The sequence below is a fragment of the Pinus tabuliformis genome, chromosome 2_2 (assembly GCF_031772625.1).
Source record: "Pinus tabuliformis cultivar Carrire ecotype Pingquan chromosome 2_2, CPIR1, whole genome shotgun sequence".
NCBI classification, from domain to species: Eukaryota; Viridiplantae; Streptophyta; class Pinopsida; order Pinales; family Pinaceae; genus Pinus; species Pinus tabuliformis.
In genome coordinates, this window is record NC_142300.1 from 629321285 (window position 1) to 629340457 (window position 19173).

A 19173-nucleotide genomic window follows, 5' to 3' on the forward strand; every position below is an offset into this window, starting at 1 on the left:
TGTACCAACTCTAAAACCAATTGAGATAGCTTCCTTGAAGCTCTTCTTCCACATGAGTACCTTTCCATCAGAGAAAGTTACATTGAATCCTTTGTCTTCCATGGCAGATACAGACACAAGGTTCTTCTTCAATTTGGGTACATAGAGTACATCTTGTAGATGGAGGACTTGTCCTTGAGACAAGTGGAGGGTCACAGTCCCGGTCCCTTTCACAGGATAAGTGGCATTATCCCCAAGGATAATTTCTAGATTAGTATCCCTTTCAACCATGTCAGAAAGTGCTTCCTTGAATCCGGTGATGTGTCTTGAGGCACCACTATCGATTAGCTAGGCATCCATAGTGTCGGGCAGAGATGCAGCTGAGAGAGCTGATATTAGAATATACTCATTTCTTTTATCAACAACATTAGACTCCTCATACCTGGTATTTCTGGTCCTTTTAGAAGGTGGATGGTTTCCTTCAAAGTGAGCCTTCCTCTTTCCTTTGGATTTGTCATTTCTTTGATTCCCATTCCTTCGGTTGTTGTTGTTGTCGTCACTATCGGGAGAATTCTTCTGGAAGGGGCATTCTTTAGCATAGTGTCCAGTCCTATGGCAGGTGAAACATTTACCCTTCTTCTTTTGAGTCTTAGTCCTTCCTTTGTCCTTGGAACCACCAGAGTTCTTCTTTCGGGAATGAGCAACATAGGCAGCATTTCTTTCATTATCAAATTCCTTCATCCTTGTTTCTTCTTGCATACATCTAGACAGAAGCTCATCAAAGTTAGGGATGGTATTATTGTTGAGAATGGTTGCCCTTAGGATCTCTGCACCATAAAGACCACGACAACACTTCACTGTACTGCTTCTTTCATTATACTTAAACTGTAATAATCATGTTACTACTTCTTGTGACCCTTGTCATTGTGATTGCTTCTGAGATCATATTCATGTCGAGATCACTAGATCCGAATACAATGGAGACTATTGATATGATATATCTCCTTTTTCAGGGATGCCGAGAATCAATGTCATCACCTAAACATACTTCATTAATCTGGTTATGCTGAGACAGTAATATATATGAAATAGAGATAATATTCAAGATGACCTTCGTTGATCCGAGAGAGTTGATCCGTCACTGCTCCGTTTGAGTATACCGAGACTGTAGCTCTTGATTTGATTGTCACTGCTTAGATTGCAGTAGACACAGGCATCATTGAAATTCTCTTCAACGAGATTATATGCCGAGACTGAGACAGTATCTTCAGGATCACTGTGATCTCTATTAGGCCGTGAATATGATTAGCCCAGACTTCATGCCAAAACTCCATCCTCATCTGAGATCTTTTCTGGTCCATCTATCCGAGATTTGCACCTGCAATTTGAGAATGTATTTAGCCCAGAACTTGCCTCACTGTTGTGTCCTCATCGAAGTCATTACTGCTCCATACAGCCGAGATCATAACTGTATCTAAAACCGAAACAAAGTGCAGTCAAACCCTACTGCGACTCCTTCATTTCTTGCGGATTCATTATTCCTCAACTGCGGCTATAATTGTCACACTTGTATGGCGTATATATATATATATATATATATATATATATATATATATATATATATATCATGTATATGTATCCAAACTTCACGTAGAATGGCCATACCTGTATAGCGTATATATGTATCCCAAGTTCGCGTAGAATGGCAGAGAGGAATGCAAAGTTCTGTTGCGTGAACAGGTCTTGTTGACTACGTTTTATTGATCCATTGACTGCATTTATATTTCTTCATAAGCCTGTTGCTTACTGCGGCTAGGGCATCACTGCATCTAGGGTATCACCTGTGGCTAGGTATCTACAGCTGGGGCAACGTACAGCAGCGAGGGCATTACTTTAGTGACCAGCCTATCATTCATGATATCTCTCACCTTCACCAAAATCCCAGACGTGGAGAGGAGGAGACTACTCAAGAATGTGTTTAACAGCAGCAGAGGCATTTGATGAAGGTTCCTTCCAGGCATGGAAGTCATCACTTCCAGTCAGCTTGTCATTCTCCCTGAATTCAAGCTTAGAGGAATCCATTTCCTTCGATGATGATTGCTATAGATAGAGTTTGTCTTCACCTCAGCTCTGATACCATGTTAAGTTTTGTAGATGTTCTATGCTAAGAGCAATTTCACTTTTCTCACAGCAATCATACAAGTAGATAAGCAAAATGCAGATAGAACATATAAGCAGATCTTACAGAAGACAAATCAGAAACAAAAAAAATGTATGTGATTGTTTCGACGGTCAACAGGATGCTTCAACCAACAAAGTCTCCTTTGGTTAGCCAGCCCAGCATGTGTCACAACAACCCTCCAACCAGTAGATGAGTCAACCCAAGTCAGTTCTACAAAAGTCAACGCAGTCCTGAAAAGTCAACGCAGGGGTAGCAAGCTAAAAGTCAACACAGCAGCAAAACGGTCAACCCTTTGACCTCGATTTTTGTGCCAAGTAGTATGGCCTTCAAAAATCGAACCTCCCACAAGTTTTCAGCTTGTTTGGACCAAGCGTTGACCAAAGTCAACGCTGGTCAAACTTCTGCGAAACCCTAGCAGCAGAAACCCTAGCAGCAGAAAAATCCTCTTCGTCCTTCCCACGTGTGGCTGAAATTCGTCCTCCAGGTAGCTCGTACTTTTTAGGATGAGAGAGGAAGATGTGAGTTGTGTTGTGTTCAAATTCTCTCCAACTTTTCCTGTATATATATATCCATCAATGAGGGTGTGTGACACATCTGTTGGGCATGTGAGCCTACATTACAAAACTGGCTGACCTTTGCACATATAATTTATTAAGAATAATAAATTCAAAATATAAGTTCTGCTCATCGGATTAAGACTATTTTTATATGGATTTTACACCTCTCAGAAAGAGGAATCCAACAAAAATATTAGCCTCTTAATCTGAGCATCAGAACATGGAGTTTGGACCTAGTTGTCCAAATTTAACAGATTGTTTATGTTAAGTACTTAATTGATTCCTTAATTATCACATAATAGTACTTAATAAATGAAGGACAATCTTACACAAGATGAAGTGCTCAATATCACAAGTGCCACAAGCTACAAAAAATAACCAAGATGTAATTGCCCAAGTATGAAATAACCACAAGATATATGCTCTTAAAGAAAAGATCACTAATATTCCAAAGATTCACAATAGATGTTAACCATGAAACAAGTATGACAATGATGATAAGTAAAATAGAACTAGACCATTTATCTGAAAATCAACTCTTGTATGAAAGATATCAATGACAATTGCTCAAGTTAATTAGATGATTGATGTTCTTTAGACAATTAGAAACTGTACAAGATATCACAATGGATCACCTCAATGCCAATTAGAATTGTAATAATTAAATCCTCAATGCTAGAACAGAGATGCCAATATTCAATCAATTTGAGCACTATTAACCAATTAACACGACATTAGATATTAGGCTTATGAGATTAATGTGTCAAATGAGTGAGCTTATTAAGTGCAAAATTAAATCTTTAGGATTATGAAACTCACAATAAACCACAAGTGTTAGTATTCTTATTAGAGAGCAATAAAACCACTCAATCAATTGGCAATCGAAATACTAACAATCCTCTCAACAATATGTTATCTCTATCAGTGGAGCATCAACAAGAAAATCCTTTATGTCACTTATGTTCCAATGGCATTTCAATGAGAAATAAATAAAACTCTAGGACAGTAGTAAACAAACTATAAGAGCAATGAGCTAATCAATGCCAAATTTGCCAAAACCACCTCCAAATGTTATCTCTTTTACTTTGCCTAAATAAGGGCACTTTAGATGAAATTGCAAACTTATGCTACTGTTATATTTCAGACTTCAGTATGCTTATGACAGTCAGCAATAAACCATTGAAATTAGCCAATTAATGATTACCCAATTTATGCAATAATTAGTTGATGAACTTAGGTGATTTGTTAATGATTTTAGAGCATCCCAATGAGATTTTTTATTACTGTTAATGCAATGTTCAGATGGCTGTAAGTAAACATTGAGGATATCAGGGTTTAGAGATCAAACCACTAGGCCTTGAGGAACTTGCCCAGACTTCTTCCAATGATTAGGCCGCCTACATTCACCAATGTTAGCTCAAGAAAAATCACTTGAAGACTGCTGCAATCACAATGTGTTAGCATTAATTTTTTTTATGGAAACCGCAATCAAAGATAGATGAGACAAAAGGGAAAAAAATGAAGCGTTAGAGGAGGCAGCAAGGCCAATTAGGCTTGTGGCTAGGGTAGAAGGCCCCTAAAGGCATGCGGTCAAGGGGATAGAGGCAAGAGAGAGGGAGGAGAGGCCCCACATAGGACTGCGGCCAAGGGAGAGAGACCTTCTAGGCCTGCCGCAAGCCCTAAAGGGGTTGCAACCTAGGGAAACAGTCGCTTTGGGACTGTGGCAAGGTGGGGGGTGGGTAGTAGAGGGGGAAGGAGGCTGAGCGGAGGGGAGAAAAGGAGGAGAATAGGGAGAAGCCTGCGATAGGGTTAGAGGAGGCTGTGAGGTCCACGACAGAGGGGAATAGGGCAACGAAGGAGGAAAAGAGGCCAAGAAAGGCATGCGGCCTAGGGCGACAACCCTACAAGGGTGACGACAAGGAAATCAAGGGCTACGACTAGGGTTTCAAGGCCCAAACATGCCAACGACTAGCCAAGTTAGGAGAAAGGAGCCACGACTAAGGCTAGGAGGCTTGACGCTAGGCCTAGGAGGCCCACAAAAAAAATTCAAACCCTTGTAAAAATAAATCTTACTTCAGACCTTTAAAATTGCCCAAATTCATTGCAAAATTGTTTGATGCTGGCCCTGCAAATTGAATGGACATCAGATCTTACCCTCAAGGGCCTAGATCTAGTTTCAAACCCCTAGCAAAATTTCCTTGATCAACTTTGAAGCTCACTTACACAAATGAAAATAAAGCTTCCCAAAACCCCAATATATACAAAGTTTAGAAATAAAATCCCAAACCCCAATTGTTGCAAAACAAAGGTTAGAAAATTATTTTACAAAAAAACTATTTTACAAAATATCTACAAGATATTTACAAATATATAAGGCTTGTAAGAATGATTTTTGAGAAAAATAATTTTTTAAACTAATGACAATGGCTCAATGTATTTCGAAAGATAGGGTATTAACCACAACTTTAGCAAAGTAAGAAAATCATATAAATTTCTCGGAGCCCAAACAAGGTCATCTCATGCCCATAGTCTGTGAACTTGGAGCCCAAGGGTTGGTGTACCAACAAATCTCTATATATTTCTTCAAGAAAACTTGTTAGACATATGGTGAATCAGATCACCTAAGATAGACCCAAAATCTACCAATAGAATGCTCTTATCACTGACAAATGAAATAACAAGCTTATATAAAAATTTAGCACAATATAGGAAAACAAATAGCCAACACGTACCACAGATCAATGAGACAAAAACACCATGCTGAACCCCATAGTCTTTTATTATGATATTCAAACGTTCCCAGTAGAACAGTGGTTCAACACCAACGTTACAAAATTACATTAGTCTAGAACCAGAGTCATCATCATGGTCACTTGAGAAGAAAAATGGCTTTTAATTTATAGATAAATCCTCCAAGTGGAAAATAACGACTAGTTGGCTTGATCCTAGTCAAAATAATCTCGATTGTTGATAAATATTTGATCATATTTTAATCTCTACTGTCCAAAATATTTTTTTTAGAGGAATTTTCAATTTTTTCTTAAAAACCATTTTTTATTAATCAAAAAATGAATTTTTGGATTAATTTCCTTAAAATTTTGACTTTGACTTAACCACTAAGGTCCAAGGGCCTATTTTCTTATTTAAAAATCCAATTTTCCCTTAGCGTGGGACCTCAAAAAATTGACTTATTTTTGACCCACGATTTTTCTGGTTATTTTCCACTTGGAGAAATTAATTTCACTAAAATTATTTTTTTGACTCTAAATTAATTAATTTTCGAGCTTAGGATTTATTTTATTTTAGCCAAAAAAATTAATTAATTGACATTAGAGGGGATTAATTATTTCTCCACTCAAATATTTTAGTCATGATGTCTAAGTATGAGGGACCATGCACTAAAATATTTTGACATCAGATAATTACAAATTCAACCCTCAAAAGGGGAATACCTCTTTACATATAGACCCTCAAATATTTACCCACTTCTGCGACACAGTATGATCTAGTAGAACAAGTGATCTGTGATAAAATAATTTAGCCAAACAACGTCTCAAACTACTTTTACGAAGTCTTTGTATAACTCTAGGACTCATGACATTGTCAATGAATTCCACTCTAGCTTTTGGGTTGAAGCTAGAGGAAAAACTCTACTGATTATCCGTGTTTAGAAAGACAAATAATGCGGTGAGGTTAAAAAGCCTCCTAGGATAAAATTCATCACCAAAATCAAAGGCTTACCTAGGTTGTTACATAATTAAATGGTTGCACTAGCATCATTTACATTACTAGCAGAAATTGGGTTTATAATGACATAACATTGATCGCTGATGATTCTGAACTTTGAATTTTTTTGTCAAACTGCTTCCTTGGACTTATGACAAGATATGTGCAATAGGCTCTCTGACCTCGCTCCATTCCTCAGAAACCACACTTCGCTAACGAGCCTTCTCTCCATTCCTCAGAAACCACACTTCTGTTGGGTAATTGGAAGTCAAGAGTGGACAGTGAAATAACTTGGCGAACGAAGAAAAGCTCCGACAATTGACTTGCTTTGGTGAAATGTGCATGGGCCATTCTAATTAAAATGCCATTTGAATTTCTTTAAGGGAATAAAAGGGGCTCGAGAAATGGATTTCTTGAGCGTGGAAGAGAGAAACAAAGACCTGAAGGAGATATTGCTTTATTTTATATGTGGGACTTTTGGGACGAAGGAAGAAATAGGTGTGGATGAGGATTCTACTAAAGGAGCGAAGAGTGGGAACCGAAGAAAATCTTGGGCAATGAGAGAGCAGGTCACTGGAGGGGCTTGCTATCATTATTATGTCTCCAAAGCATATGGAAGAAAATGCATGTTATCTTTTTCTGTCTTGTAATCTATTCACATCTTTTTGAATTCTTGGAGTTGTCATCTTCAATGATATAAAATAATATGAACTTCTAATTGTGGTACAAAATTGTTGCACTGTGAAAGGATCTAACCATCCCAAATCAATCTTTTGTGGAACCTTATGGGTTATTTAATACCTGGGATGAATTCTTATCTTAAGACATAATTTCACTGACATCAATATTTTTTGGAACATAAGTTGGTTGTTGTTGTCTTGCGAGATATTGATACACTGACCGGTTGAGATGTCTGCTCCTATGATTTGGATGTCGATAAGCATTTCTTTTGACTTGATTTTCCCTTATCATGCTTGTAGTGATTTCTTGATTAGGCACTGGTGTTGTTGAGTTGATTGCAAAATCTTCACTTGGAACTTTCATTGTTTGTATTGCAACATTTGAGTATATTTTTACTTCAATTGGATTGATATTTTTCTGAGTCACAAGATTAGTGGGATTTGTATTTGTTCCCTTCTCCTCAACTTGGACATTTTTACTCTTAAGATTTTGGTTCATTTGTCTGGATAAGTTGTTCCTTTCAGTATTCCAATGATTGCTTTATAGCCTTGGACTTCTTGACCTGTGCAAGTAACATCTGCCCATTATCTTTTAGGCGAGAAATTTCTTTGTTTTTATCTGAGGTAACTTTGTCAAATACTTTCTGCATCCTTGATATTGACTTTTGGTTTTCTTGAAACATCACCTTTGAGATTTCTTTAAAGTCTTGTGATGAAGGTATTATCAATTCTAACTTCATTGTAATGTTTTGGAATGTCATCATCTTATTCGTATAGGGAAACATCAATTTTTTTTTTCTCCATGTTTAAGATGTGAGTACCCATTCTTTAAACCAAGGTAATCTGAGAATTATGTCAAGGTCTTCTTTAAACATAGTCACAACACTGATTTGAGATATACATTCATAATCATCAATTATCACCTGCAAGTCCTTAATTTTATAATGTTTTTTGTTGAAAATATCTTCCTTTTTGCCTATATTTGGTTCTAGAATTGATAATTGGTTTGCAAATTAATATTGATGTAACATTCTTTGTTTTTCTTGTTAATAACGATATTAATCTATTCTCTTTGAATACTCCTATTCAGATTAAAGAATCCACGACATGATGGAATCGAACAATCTTTATGAGAAAATTTTCCTTCATTTTCAAATTACTTTCCTTTTTTTTAATTACTCTTTTTCCAGTAATTATAATAAACTTCAATACTAGTGCTCTTCCCTTTTATAAAAATATAATTTCACTGGAATATGTATATATATTTCTTGATAATCTTTTAATTCCTTCTCCTATTTCTTTAAATTCTTTTATATAACTTAGGTAATGATCTTTTTCAATTTGTAAAAGGTTTATATATCTTTTCTTTATATATATATATATATATATATATATTTCAAACCCTTTTAAGTAATCACACCATTAATGGAGGTCCCACCAAGGAGGTCTCACCATACGAGCTTAAAAAACCTTACCTTAATCAATATTACCTTGTGTTTACTCCACTTATTTTATTATTAACAATCAAGAATTGTGTGAATAACTTGGACTTCTCGTGCCCTTTCTCCAACGTCCCATCTTCCACTTCAACGGCGCTTCCTCTTTGACAACACTTCCTAAATACACAATTTATTTGTAGATTGCATAATGGTTAGTAAAAAATTTGAATGCGGCTACGATTTTTCTGGCAACCGCTGGTCTAACTCTGCTGTCTAATCAGCAACACTTATTTCCTAATTCTGGCTGCTGCGATTTCTGTACAGAGATTATTTTGGGCCACTACAGAGTCTGGTGGTTGTGATTCAACAACAACTTCTTTTACTTGACAAGTTCGATGCAGAATTAATTGATAAAATGGCTATTTCCTAGATTGACTTTGATTTACACTTGCTGAGTCCTTTGATTGTAGATAGTTTGATTGTATATCTTAAATGTATGAGAGATGCAAGTTATTTTCACTGTGTGTTAGGTCAATTGTGGTGGCTCTGAACATTTTTCAACAAAATGCTCTTCAATGTACCAATACATACGTCGACAGAATGTAATAAGAATTTCTTACAGCTGCTTGAATTAATTTTTCTTGGTTATTTTGATATAGCTGTATATACGCTCTTCGGTATCTTATTTATTTTTCATTTTGCAGTGGAATTTTTTTCACCATTCACGATGATGCTTCTTGAGATTAATATAGCTAAAAATTACTGGTTAAAGATTGGAGATAGAGAAACTCTATCCAAAATTACCGTGGCCAACTGACCAATGGCTTTGCTGTCAAGACAGTGAGATTTGACCAAAGGCCAGAATCAAATGTGGAAGTTTGTTACCACATACAATATTTAGAATATTTAGAATATCTGGAATATAAGAATATCCATCATAAGATAAATAATATTGAAAAAAATGTTTGAGTGTAAAAGTGATATGATTGAATACAATGATGGGCCCCATATAAATATTAGGCGGGAGTGCTCTTTCGTAAGGAGTCATGTCTTTTGAGATGTGCCCTTTCATAATTATTAGTTATTATTATTTATATTAATCCATATTCATGTTCATAACAAAGAGAATTTGACATAAAGAGCATTGGCTTGATGCACTAACTTTTGGGTCTACAGGTGTGGTAGGGCCTAGATAGGGTTTTCCTTGATAGGACAAGTATGCAGTTGAGATTGTGAAGAGATTTCATATGATGGATTGTAAGGCCATGGCTACTCCTATGGCCACAAATCTGAAGTCCTTTTTTATTTAGATTCGGATTTGATTTATGCATTGATGTGGTGGCAACTAATGAGTTCTCATGTATATAGTAAATACTAGGCCTAACATTTGTTTTGTAGTGAAAACATTGAGTTAGCGCATGGTGGAGTCTAGGCAGGGTCATTGGGTTGTTGCAGAACATCTGCTTTGGTACTTCAAGGGCACAATGCATTTTGGTATGAGATACGTTGGTGATGGAGAGTTGTTGCTACATAGGTTTGTAAATTTAGATTGGTTAGGTAGTGCTAGTGATTGAAGGAGCACTTTAGGGTGTTGCTTCAATTTGGGTTTAGGTATAGTTTCCTGGTTTGATAGAAAGTAGACTTTGATGGCACTCAGTTTAACAAAGGTAGAGTATATGGTACCTGATGTTGCTAGTTGTGATCCATCTATTTTGCAAGTTATTGTTAGCTTTTGGGGTTTCTTCGAAAGTGTACTCCATGGTTGGGGCTGTTTCATGAGATTTGTGGTATATGTTATATGTTTAATCCCTGGATGGTTCTTGATGGATTTGCACATGGGAGATGGCATGTTATAGATTTTCATATTGAAGATGGCTTACTCAATGGTTGCTTGACTTTAGTTGGGTGCTTGCGTGATATTCTTCCCTAGGGCATTGAATATCATTAGACAACTTTATTGATGTTCTACATGATGGCCACATGGAAATGGTTGCTTGGATAACAACTTGCTTAGGAGTGTTTTGCATCCTGGAGGAGGGCATTGGGCCCTAGAAAACATGGGGTAGCTTGAATGCTTCCATGAAGACTTGGAATTGTTGAGATGTGTAGCTTGAGCCGGAACTTCTTGTGCAGGTTAGGTATGAATGTGCGAGAAGTGGTTCAAGACAACTTCTAGTGTCCTCTTAGTAAATGTGGGAAACAATACCATCTTTTAATTTCATTTTTTGTTTTCCTTTTAAGGCTAGGCAGGTGGGACCAACCATGGGGGTTTTGAACTGGTAACCTATAGCAAGGAGTTCCTTAACAATACACCATTCACCATCAATCCAAAGCCCCGTGGGCTCTTTTAAGTTCACTTATTAAATAAAAGTGAAAGTTTAATTTCCCTAGATCTCTTAAATCTTAGAAATCTAAATGAAATTTTCTAGAGATTTCTATAATATTAGTGAGTTGGAACTTTGATCTGATTAAATCTTAGCTATACATTTTATTATTGAGATAAGGTGGTTGTCAAGATTAGGGAGATTAGTTGAGATTAGTTGCTAAGATAGGGGAGATTAGTTGCTTAGATTGAGGAGATTAATTATCTCACTCAAAGCATAAATATGACAAGAAGGGAGGAGTTGTAAACACACATTTTAGACATCAAGAAGACTCAGGAGATTAAAGAAAGATCAATTGATCAGATTTAAAGCAAAGGAGAGGAACCAAAGGTCAGATAATATCCAACAATGTTGCATAGCAGTTCAAAAAGTGCAGATCTGATTATCTAGCAGGCAGATTTGATTATCTAGCAGGCAGATCTAGTACATATGACTCTTGAGTGACCAGTAGGCAAGATCTAGTGCAAATCTGAGTATCCAACAAGCTGAAAACGTCAGTTTTGAGGTGTCCTTGCAAGTTTTTATCATTAATGATAAGTTGATTTGAGGAACAAAATTTTGTGTGTACTTGAAAAGTTATTTTGCTTCCGCTATTATGTTTTCCAACAATATGTGTGATTGTTGCATGTTCAGAATTTTAATTTTGGTATTAAAGTAATTCAAAATCTGAGTTATTTGATAAATAAACATAGGAAAACAATTATCTCGAGTTAGGAATTTTTTACCTGATATCAGAACATCATGTCTGATTAAGATCCTCGAGGGTTTATAGCAGTAGATCAACTTCCATAATCAAGAACCAATAGCTAGAGGGTCCCATTATTGTTGCTTGAAGGACTAAGCACTATTGTCGGGTAGATTTTTTTCAGTGTTTCATGGGCACTGACCCCCCCCCAGGGTTCTAGTTTCCTCGCTCCCCCACGCTCCGGGGACTTGGGGACGAGTAGGGGTTGTTTCCCCACGCTCCCAAAAATGAGGAAACTTAGGGGGACGTGCCAGGGGGTTGTTTCCCTTTCCTGAGGGGGCGTTTCAGAATTTTAATTTTGGTATTAAAGTAATTCAAAATCTGAGTTATTTGATAAATAAACATAAGAAAACAATTATCTCGAGTTAGGAATTTTTTACCTGATATCAGAACATCATGTCTGATTAAGATCCTCGAGGGTTTATAGCAGTAGATCAACTTCCATAATCAAGAGCCAATAGCTAGAGGGTCCCATTATTGTTGCTTGAAGGACTAAGCACTATTGTCGGGTAGATTTTTTTCAGTGTTTCATGGGCACTGACCCCCCCCCCCAGGGGTCTAGTTTCCTCGCTCCCCCACGCTCTGGGGACTTGGGGACGAGTAGGGGTTGTTTCCCCACGCTCCCAAAAATGAGGAAACTTAGGGGGACGTGCCAGGGGGTTGTTTCCCTTTCCTGAGGGGGCGTTTCCGAAAAGGGGGATGAGGGGGGTCGTGAGGGGACCGGGGGGGGACGAAAACACATTTTAATTTTTAAAACAAAACAAAAATTTAATTAACTTAAAATTAAAATTTAATTAACCTTAAAACTAACGCTCTTAACACTTAAGTGTAGGGTTTCATTGTTTCAAACTTTAGTTTTATTATGTTATAAAGCCGCAAGCTGAGACCTCACACCCACACGCACAGCTGAAGCCTGAGACCTCACACGCACAACTGAGACCTCACACCCTCACACGCACAGCTGACTCTTGAAAATTTTGACTCTTGATGTATCAGACTTGACTTTAATCTTTTATAATTCTATAAAATTTGGACTCTTGATGTATGATGTATCAGACTTGACTTTTATAATTTTATGTCAATATTGAATATTCATTGTTCAATGTTCAATGTTCATAGTAGGAAGTGGAAAATCAATATGGTTTAAACTTTAAAATTTAATCATAATGTATGATGTATGATTATAAATTAGAATTTTAAATATATATGATATTAGATAATGATATTCATATCAATGATCATGATTTGCAGCTTTTCAATTCAAACCCAATTGTCATAGTGGATTCAGTTAATAAATTATATTTTATATTTATAAGTTTTTAAGACCCTGACACTCCCCCACGTTTCCTAAAAAATGGTGGGGAGCTTTTGCATAGGCCGCTCTCGTGCCCCCTCGCCCCCTCGTCCCGGAACCTTGGTGGAACATTGATTTTTTTGGTTTTGTTTTCAAATCTGGGAAGTTTGTAAAATAGATTTCAGCAACAACAGGGCTCGGATTTGAGGAGAGATTAGATTGTGCCTCCATTTACTTGTTCTGGAAAGCTAGGGTAACATTGCTATTGATGATCTCTGGGATATTGTCAAGGATGTTGTGACTTTTCTTATGAATCTGTGGGAATTGGCAGCGCATAAGAAGAAGGAAGTGAAGGCCAAGTAGGTGATCTTGGAAAATCCGGGTTGTCGACATAGATGGCAATTCTCCATCATTTATTAATCTGGAAAATTTGGGTTTTTGATCCACAGAGATACAAGGAAAAATGCTATAACTGGAACCTGTAACTTGGTCTTCACAGGATGAATTCGGCCCAAGGAATATGACCACCTGAAAATCGGCTTGGAGAAATTTGGTCCAATCAATTTGTTGAAAATTGACACTGTGCCTTCCCACGAGTTGCTTCTGCGCCTTAGGAAACTCGACCTTCAGTAAATCGTCTACTTCGATAAAATCAACACCCCTCTCTGCAGCAACTCAACCCTCCATAAGTCAGCGTCTTGGATTCACCCCCAAATTCTCCCATACTTCTCCTCCTCTGTGCTTCAGTCTACTGAGCCACTCGCACTAGAGAAAATCGCTCTCTCTTGCTGTGACTCGCTCTCTTAAGTTCTTGTGTGTCTTCACCTCTTTCTTAGGCTTTTTTATAATCTTCATTAAGCCCAAACCCCTAACCCTAATTTTCCTTATAGAAGATCTTGGAGATCAATGGTTGAGATTATTTCTAAATCACTTAAATAATTAAATTATTTATTCTTGGAAAATGACTTGATAGTCCATAATAATTATTTGACTTTAATTATTGGACTTTTCCTAAGTTAGACTTAGGAAAGAAGACATAAACCACTTACTCCACCAAGCAAGCACATGAGAAAGCAATAGATCATCTTCCACATGCTAAGACACCAAGCCTATACAAAAGACCTTTCAAAGCTACCACAAGCTTCAACAAAGAGAAACTCAAGTTGTTGCCACACATTTTTACAGAAAATCAAATTAGGGTGGTTTGACTTTTCATAATTCTCCAATCTTGCTCAATTCGTTGTACCTCATATTGTCTTGTATTGTCAATCATTACAAGACAGAAAAAACGTAAAACTTTTCCATAAATATGCTTGGAGGACAAAGCATTTCTAAGGGGAAGACATTGTAACAACATACAAATATATAAAAATAAATACTAATAATAAATAATAATTAATAACTAATGATACGAGATAGGACATGTCTTAACTAAAGACACAAATTTTAGTGAAAAGGCACCCACTTAGGTATATATATGGAGCCCTTCAATGCAATATCATCATTCGATTTTCATCTCTCATATTTTATTCAATATTATATTGAAATATTCTAATCCTTATGGATTCTTTTATGTTATTCCATTTGTTTTATATATTTGTGATATGAGCCTTATAGGTTCACTTCAAATAAAGTGGATATATCCTCTTAGTGGAGAGCACCTCCTAGAGATGTGCATGAGTGGATAGGATGGATATGGAGGGTGGTCACAAACATTAGGGCACATGGTAATTAGTCTTCCTTAGTCAACTGAAGGCTTAACAAATGCCAAAAATGTCGTGCTAAAGGATAAGGATGAAGCATGAATGAAGTTGGCATGTGTGAACAAGGATAAATTGAGGCTAGGGTGACTCGGCTTTTTGTCACGTGTTTTGTCTCAACATTTGTGCCAAAAGGGGAAGCTCCTAGTCTCATTACGCCATGGACTTAAGTTACAAATCCGAATGGCAAATTAGAAAGTGAAACTTATGGAAAAGGCCTCAATGAAGAATTAGAACAATACTTAAGCACTCAACCTAAGATTCAAAATATCCTAAATCAGTTAGGTGCGTTCACATTGGAAAAATGAAAGTATGGGGTTTTAAGGCTTAGAACTTGGGAAATTATAGGCAAAAAGTACCATGCACCTTTTAGGAGATGGTGTGAAGTGGAAGGTAGGTGATAGTGAGGTTTTTTTTTTTTATTTTTATTTATTTTTATCCAGTTTTTCTTTATTTGTTTGTTTTTTCCATGAAAAATATCTTTGTATTCCATTTGAGGGATATACATGCTTCAGTTTTGGAGGGACTACTTACTCTCAACAACAAGGCCCAAAGCCATCACAACAAAGCTTGTCATGTAACTTGTGGGAATTGAACCTGGGTGGGAAGGATAACAATCATTCCTCCCAAAAACATGAGATAAAGCCAATTGATGTGAAAGTGACGGTTTTAGTTAGTTGAAAGGTTAAGATGTGATGTGATACACAAATTACTTAGGAAAAAATGATGAAGTGTTGTGATAATGTATGTGTGAAGTGGATTTTACATAGGCAAAAGTTATATTATGCCCGCAATAAACAATTTTCCTAGGTCAAATTATGGAAATGACATGGAACACTAGGTAAGTACATCACCATGTTAGAGGACACTCATGATCTAAACATGCAATGAAGTGAAAGTGACTAGGATATGACTATTTGATCACCATGATGAAGAAAATAAATAAATGCACTGCTGAAGCAATCTCCACTAATATCCCAACCTTTTGAAGGCTAGAATAATCCCACCAATCTGTACAAGACTTATTTTACCACTCATGTCAGCATGAGAGGTAACAAGCCCCAAATAAGGGTTTTTGCTATTTTCTGCCTTAAAAGTTGAAACTTTGGGGGAGTTCATCGTCGCTGTGGGCATTTTCCTTCTGCAAGCCTCAAGCCTATAGGAGTTAACTTCCACTGCATCCTCCTCTCCTCTTACAAGCCTCCTTTTGGGCCATTTTTGTAGGAGTTCACCTTTATTGTTGGCCTTCATGTTCAGCAAATCTTCTTGCAGACTTGCATTAGCAACATTGTACGAGTCTACTCTCTGCAGCAGACCTTGAACGTCCACATTCATCTATTCAAATTTTGAGTCACAAGGCAGCCATTTATTCTCCAAATGCCTATAGTCAATCTCATACTCTGAAGTGGCACTCTGTGCTCTGCATCGACAACTGAGTTTTTCACAGAGACATATTTCGACTGCACACTTGTTGATGAGGACACATTGTTATCTCTAGTACTTCCCATCCATTGTACACATAGAAAGGCCGTTGCGCCAGTGTATCATTTTATCATGATATCACTTGAGAATTTCATGGATTCCTCTACCTCAGTGGAGTGCTATGCTTTTGGAAACAGGATACTTTCCCTTTATTCTATTTTTGTAATAGTGCTTTTATTTTGATATTGATATATGGAATATTGGTATTTTGACAACTCTTTCTGTGTTATTCTGGTTAATTCTAATTTCTGTTATTTGAAACCTTTTTTTCTTTTCCTGTTATTGTACTGTTTTCTGCATACCATGCTTTCATGGAATAATTTATGCATGTACATCATAAAAATCTAAATGGTTCAGTAAATTGGATAGTTCTATAGAAGATAGGTTTGAAAGAAGAAATTCAATTGATTAATAAGCATTTAAGAACAGAATCAAAACTTGTCTGTGAGACTTTGTCAGATGACAATATGAAGAGTTAGAGATCTTGAAGCTAAGATGTGCTGACATAAATGTTATTTAAGACACTAAAACAGATTTCTAGGATCATGGCATTTTACCGCCTAATCATTAGCAAAAAGATTTATAGACGAAGGCTGTATGTGTTTAGTGTCCAAACAGAACTTATTCCATCAACCTTCCTGTTGAGCAGTGATAAGCGCTCTAGGTTTGGTGTGGCAAAGTTGAAGCAAATGTCTTTTGAGTCTGTGGTGATGGGTATATTCATGCACTCATCATATTGTCATTAATCACTTTGATTGCCTTCTGTTATTGGCATTTTTATATTTTATTTTCTTCACCTTATTTAATTCACAGAGCAACTCTTCAAAGGATTATGGTTTAGTTTCTATAATTGCTTGTGGTTGCAGCCTCTGGTGGCTGTTCCAGCATTCATATGCGCTGAAGCCTTCCACAAATTCTTGCCATTCTGCATGGGTTTTGCAGCTGGCTGTATGATATGGATGGTAATTGCAGAAGTTGTGCCTGATAGTTTTAAGGTAGTTCACTGTTCATGTTCTCCAATATCAATGTTTGTAGATTTATCTCACCTGTTCACCAGTCATACATGAATTCGTAACTGCATCTATATGCTTACTTGGATCAGGAAGCATCTCCATCTCAAGTTGCCACAGCTGCTACACTGGCTGTAGCATTTATGGAGACACTTAGCGCAGTCCTTGAAACTTTTGAACATGGGCAAAGGTAGATATTGTTTGTTGCCTTATTCCTTCATATTGGTATTAATTCTCTTAAAATATTTGCAGTCTTTAATTTTTTTTATGTCAATGTCATACAGTTGGAAGAATACATCAGGCTTCCTGGTTTCACTTCTTTTTGGCCTTGGACCTTTCATTGGAGGTCTTATTCTTGTAACGTTTGCAAGCTCGGTCAAGATGCAACATTCATTCCTTACAGGAATGGCTTCAGGTATAGCTATTATTTTAGCTGCGTGGAGACCATTGCAGTTATGGGTGGGAGGTAAAATGGGCTTATTCTATGATATAAGCCTGCTTGTGGGAGGTGCTTTTTTCTTTCATGTGATAAGCCGTATGGCAAGTCTGAATGTGTTCCAAGGCCGAGCTGCTGGAAATGACATTATGAGGTCAAACACTATAAGTCCTCTTACATTGAAGGCTTTTTTAGCTTGTGGAGCAGTGGCATTACATGCATTTGCAGAAGGGCTTGCTTTGGGTGTTGCTGCACCTAAAGCTTATGGGCTGGGTAGACATATGATGCTACCTGTCTCTCTCCATGGACTTCCAAGAGGTGCTGCTGTGGCAAGCTGTATATATGGTGCAACAGATAGCTGGCGTAGTGCTCTATTTGCTGCAGCCTTTACGGGGTTTGCTGGTCCACTTGCTGCTATTGGGGCTATTGTGGCAGAAATTGATTACACTGGGCTTGACACGTGGATGGTTTTTGCCTGTGGTGCTTTGCTTCCTGCATTTGGAGGCAGTCTTATCCGTCGCTTTTTCAAGTTAAATTCTAAACATACTTCGTATGGATTGGTGATAGGTCTGGCCTTTGCATTCGTATGCCTCACAAGTACAAGATTAGTTTGCTTGCATACTCCTTATTGCAATTCTGCCCCTGAAGCTGTAACATAAGAAATTTATGCTGGAAAGCCAGAGTTTTTATAGATTCAATATACCCTCTTTTATCACTCAGTTATTGCCAATCTTGCAGCGCCATGGAATAACCTTGTTTATGTCACTGAAAGAAAATGTTGTTTTCGACAAACGATTTTTTGTTTCAAACTATATTCATGTTGCACCAAGTTTTGTACATTTATGAAAACTGTAGCAGAGTCCATACCTTTATTATTATTTTCACTTCTGGGTTCTCACATGTATATGACATGACAGTCTCTTCAAGGGACATCTCCATTTGTGGGAAGGGATTTAAAATTAAATGGGTCAGTATGATAACCCCAACCAAACAAGATTGATACTGAGAGGTATAAAATAAGGTCGCCTATAATGAAGTAATTAGAACCTCATCCCAAAAATAGTTCAACATTGGTACTGAAAACCAACCTCAATTTATGTCCATCAGAGACTACTGGGATGATGAGACAGTATCTGAGATTGCAACTTTTCTCAAGGAATATGCTGATTTGTTCCCAGAGAACTTGAGTGAGATGTATACAATTTTTAAAGGAATACCCTTATAATGGAGTAATTAGAGAACCTCAGCCTGTAAAAATACGTGCAACTGGACCTTAGGATGGAGTGATTATAAAATCTGGTAGCAATAAAGATCCCCTCTTTCCATTATTAAGAGATTATGAAGCGACATTGACCACAAGAATAAAGTTGCAATAAGATGTTTGTTCCATGCCAGAGGTGGTAAAATTTAGGGCTGTGGATAGCACTTATTTATAGTTGATGGGAATGAACAACTGAAGACTGGCTTAGAATAAGTAATGTAAGGCTGAAGAAACATCT

At 37.0% G+C, this 19173-nt stretch overlaps 1 protein-coding gene across 1 annotated transcript in view; it reads left to right on the forward strand.

Moving 5' to 3' along the window:
• The window catches only part of LOC149194201 (ZIP metal ion transporter family), a 70361-nt gene extending 51803 nt beyond the window's left edge, over positions 1–18558 (forward strand). The window contains exons 4-6 of the mRNA XM_089405061.1: positions 17095–17223; positions 17331–17428; positions 17523–18558. Coding sequence (XP_089261187.1) covers positions 17095–17223; positions 17331–17428; positions 17523–18333 — 1038 coding nt within the window. The 3' untranslated portion in view covers positions 18334–18558. The remainder of the gene's footprint in view (positions 1–17094; positions 17224–17330; positions 17429–17522) is intronic.
• Positions 18559–19173: the final 615 nt, after the last annotated feature.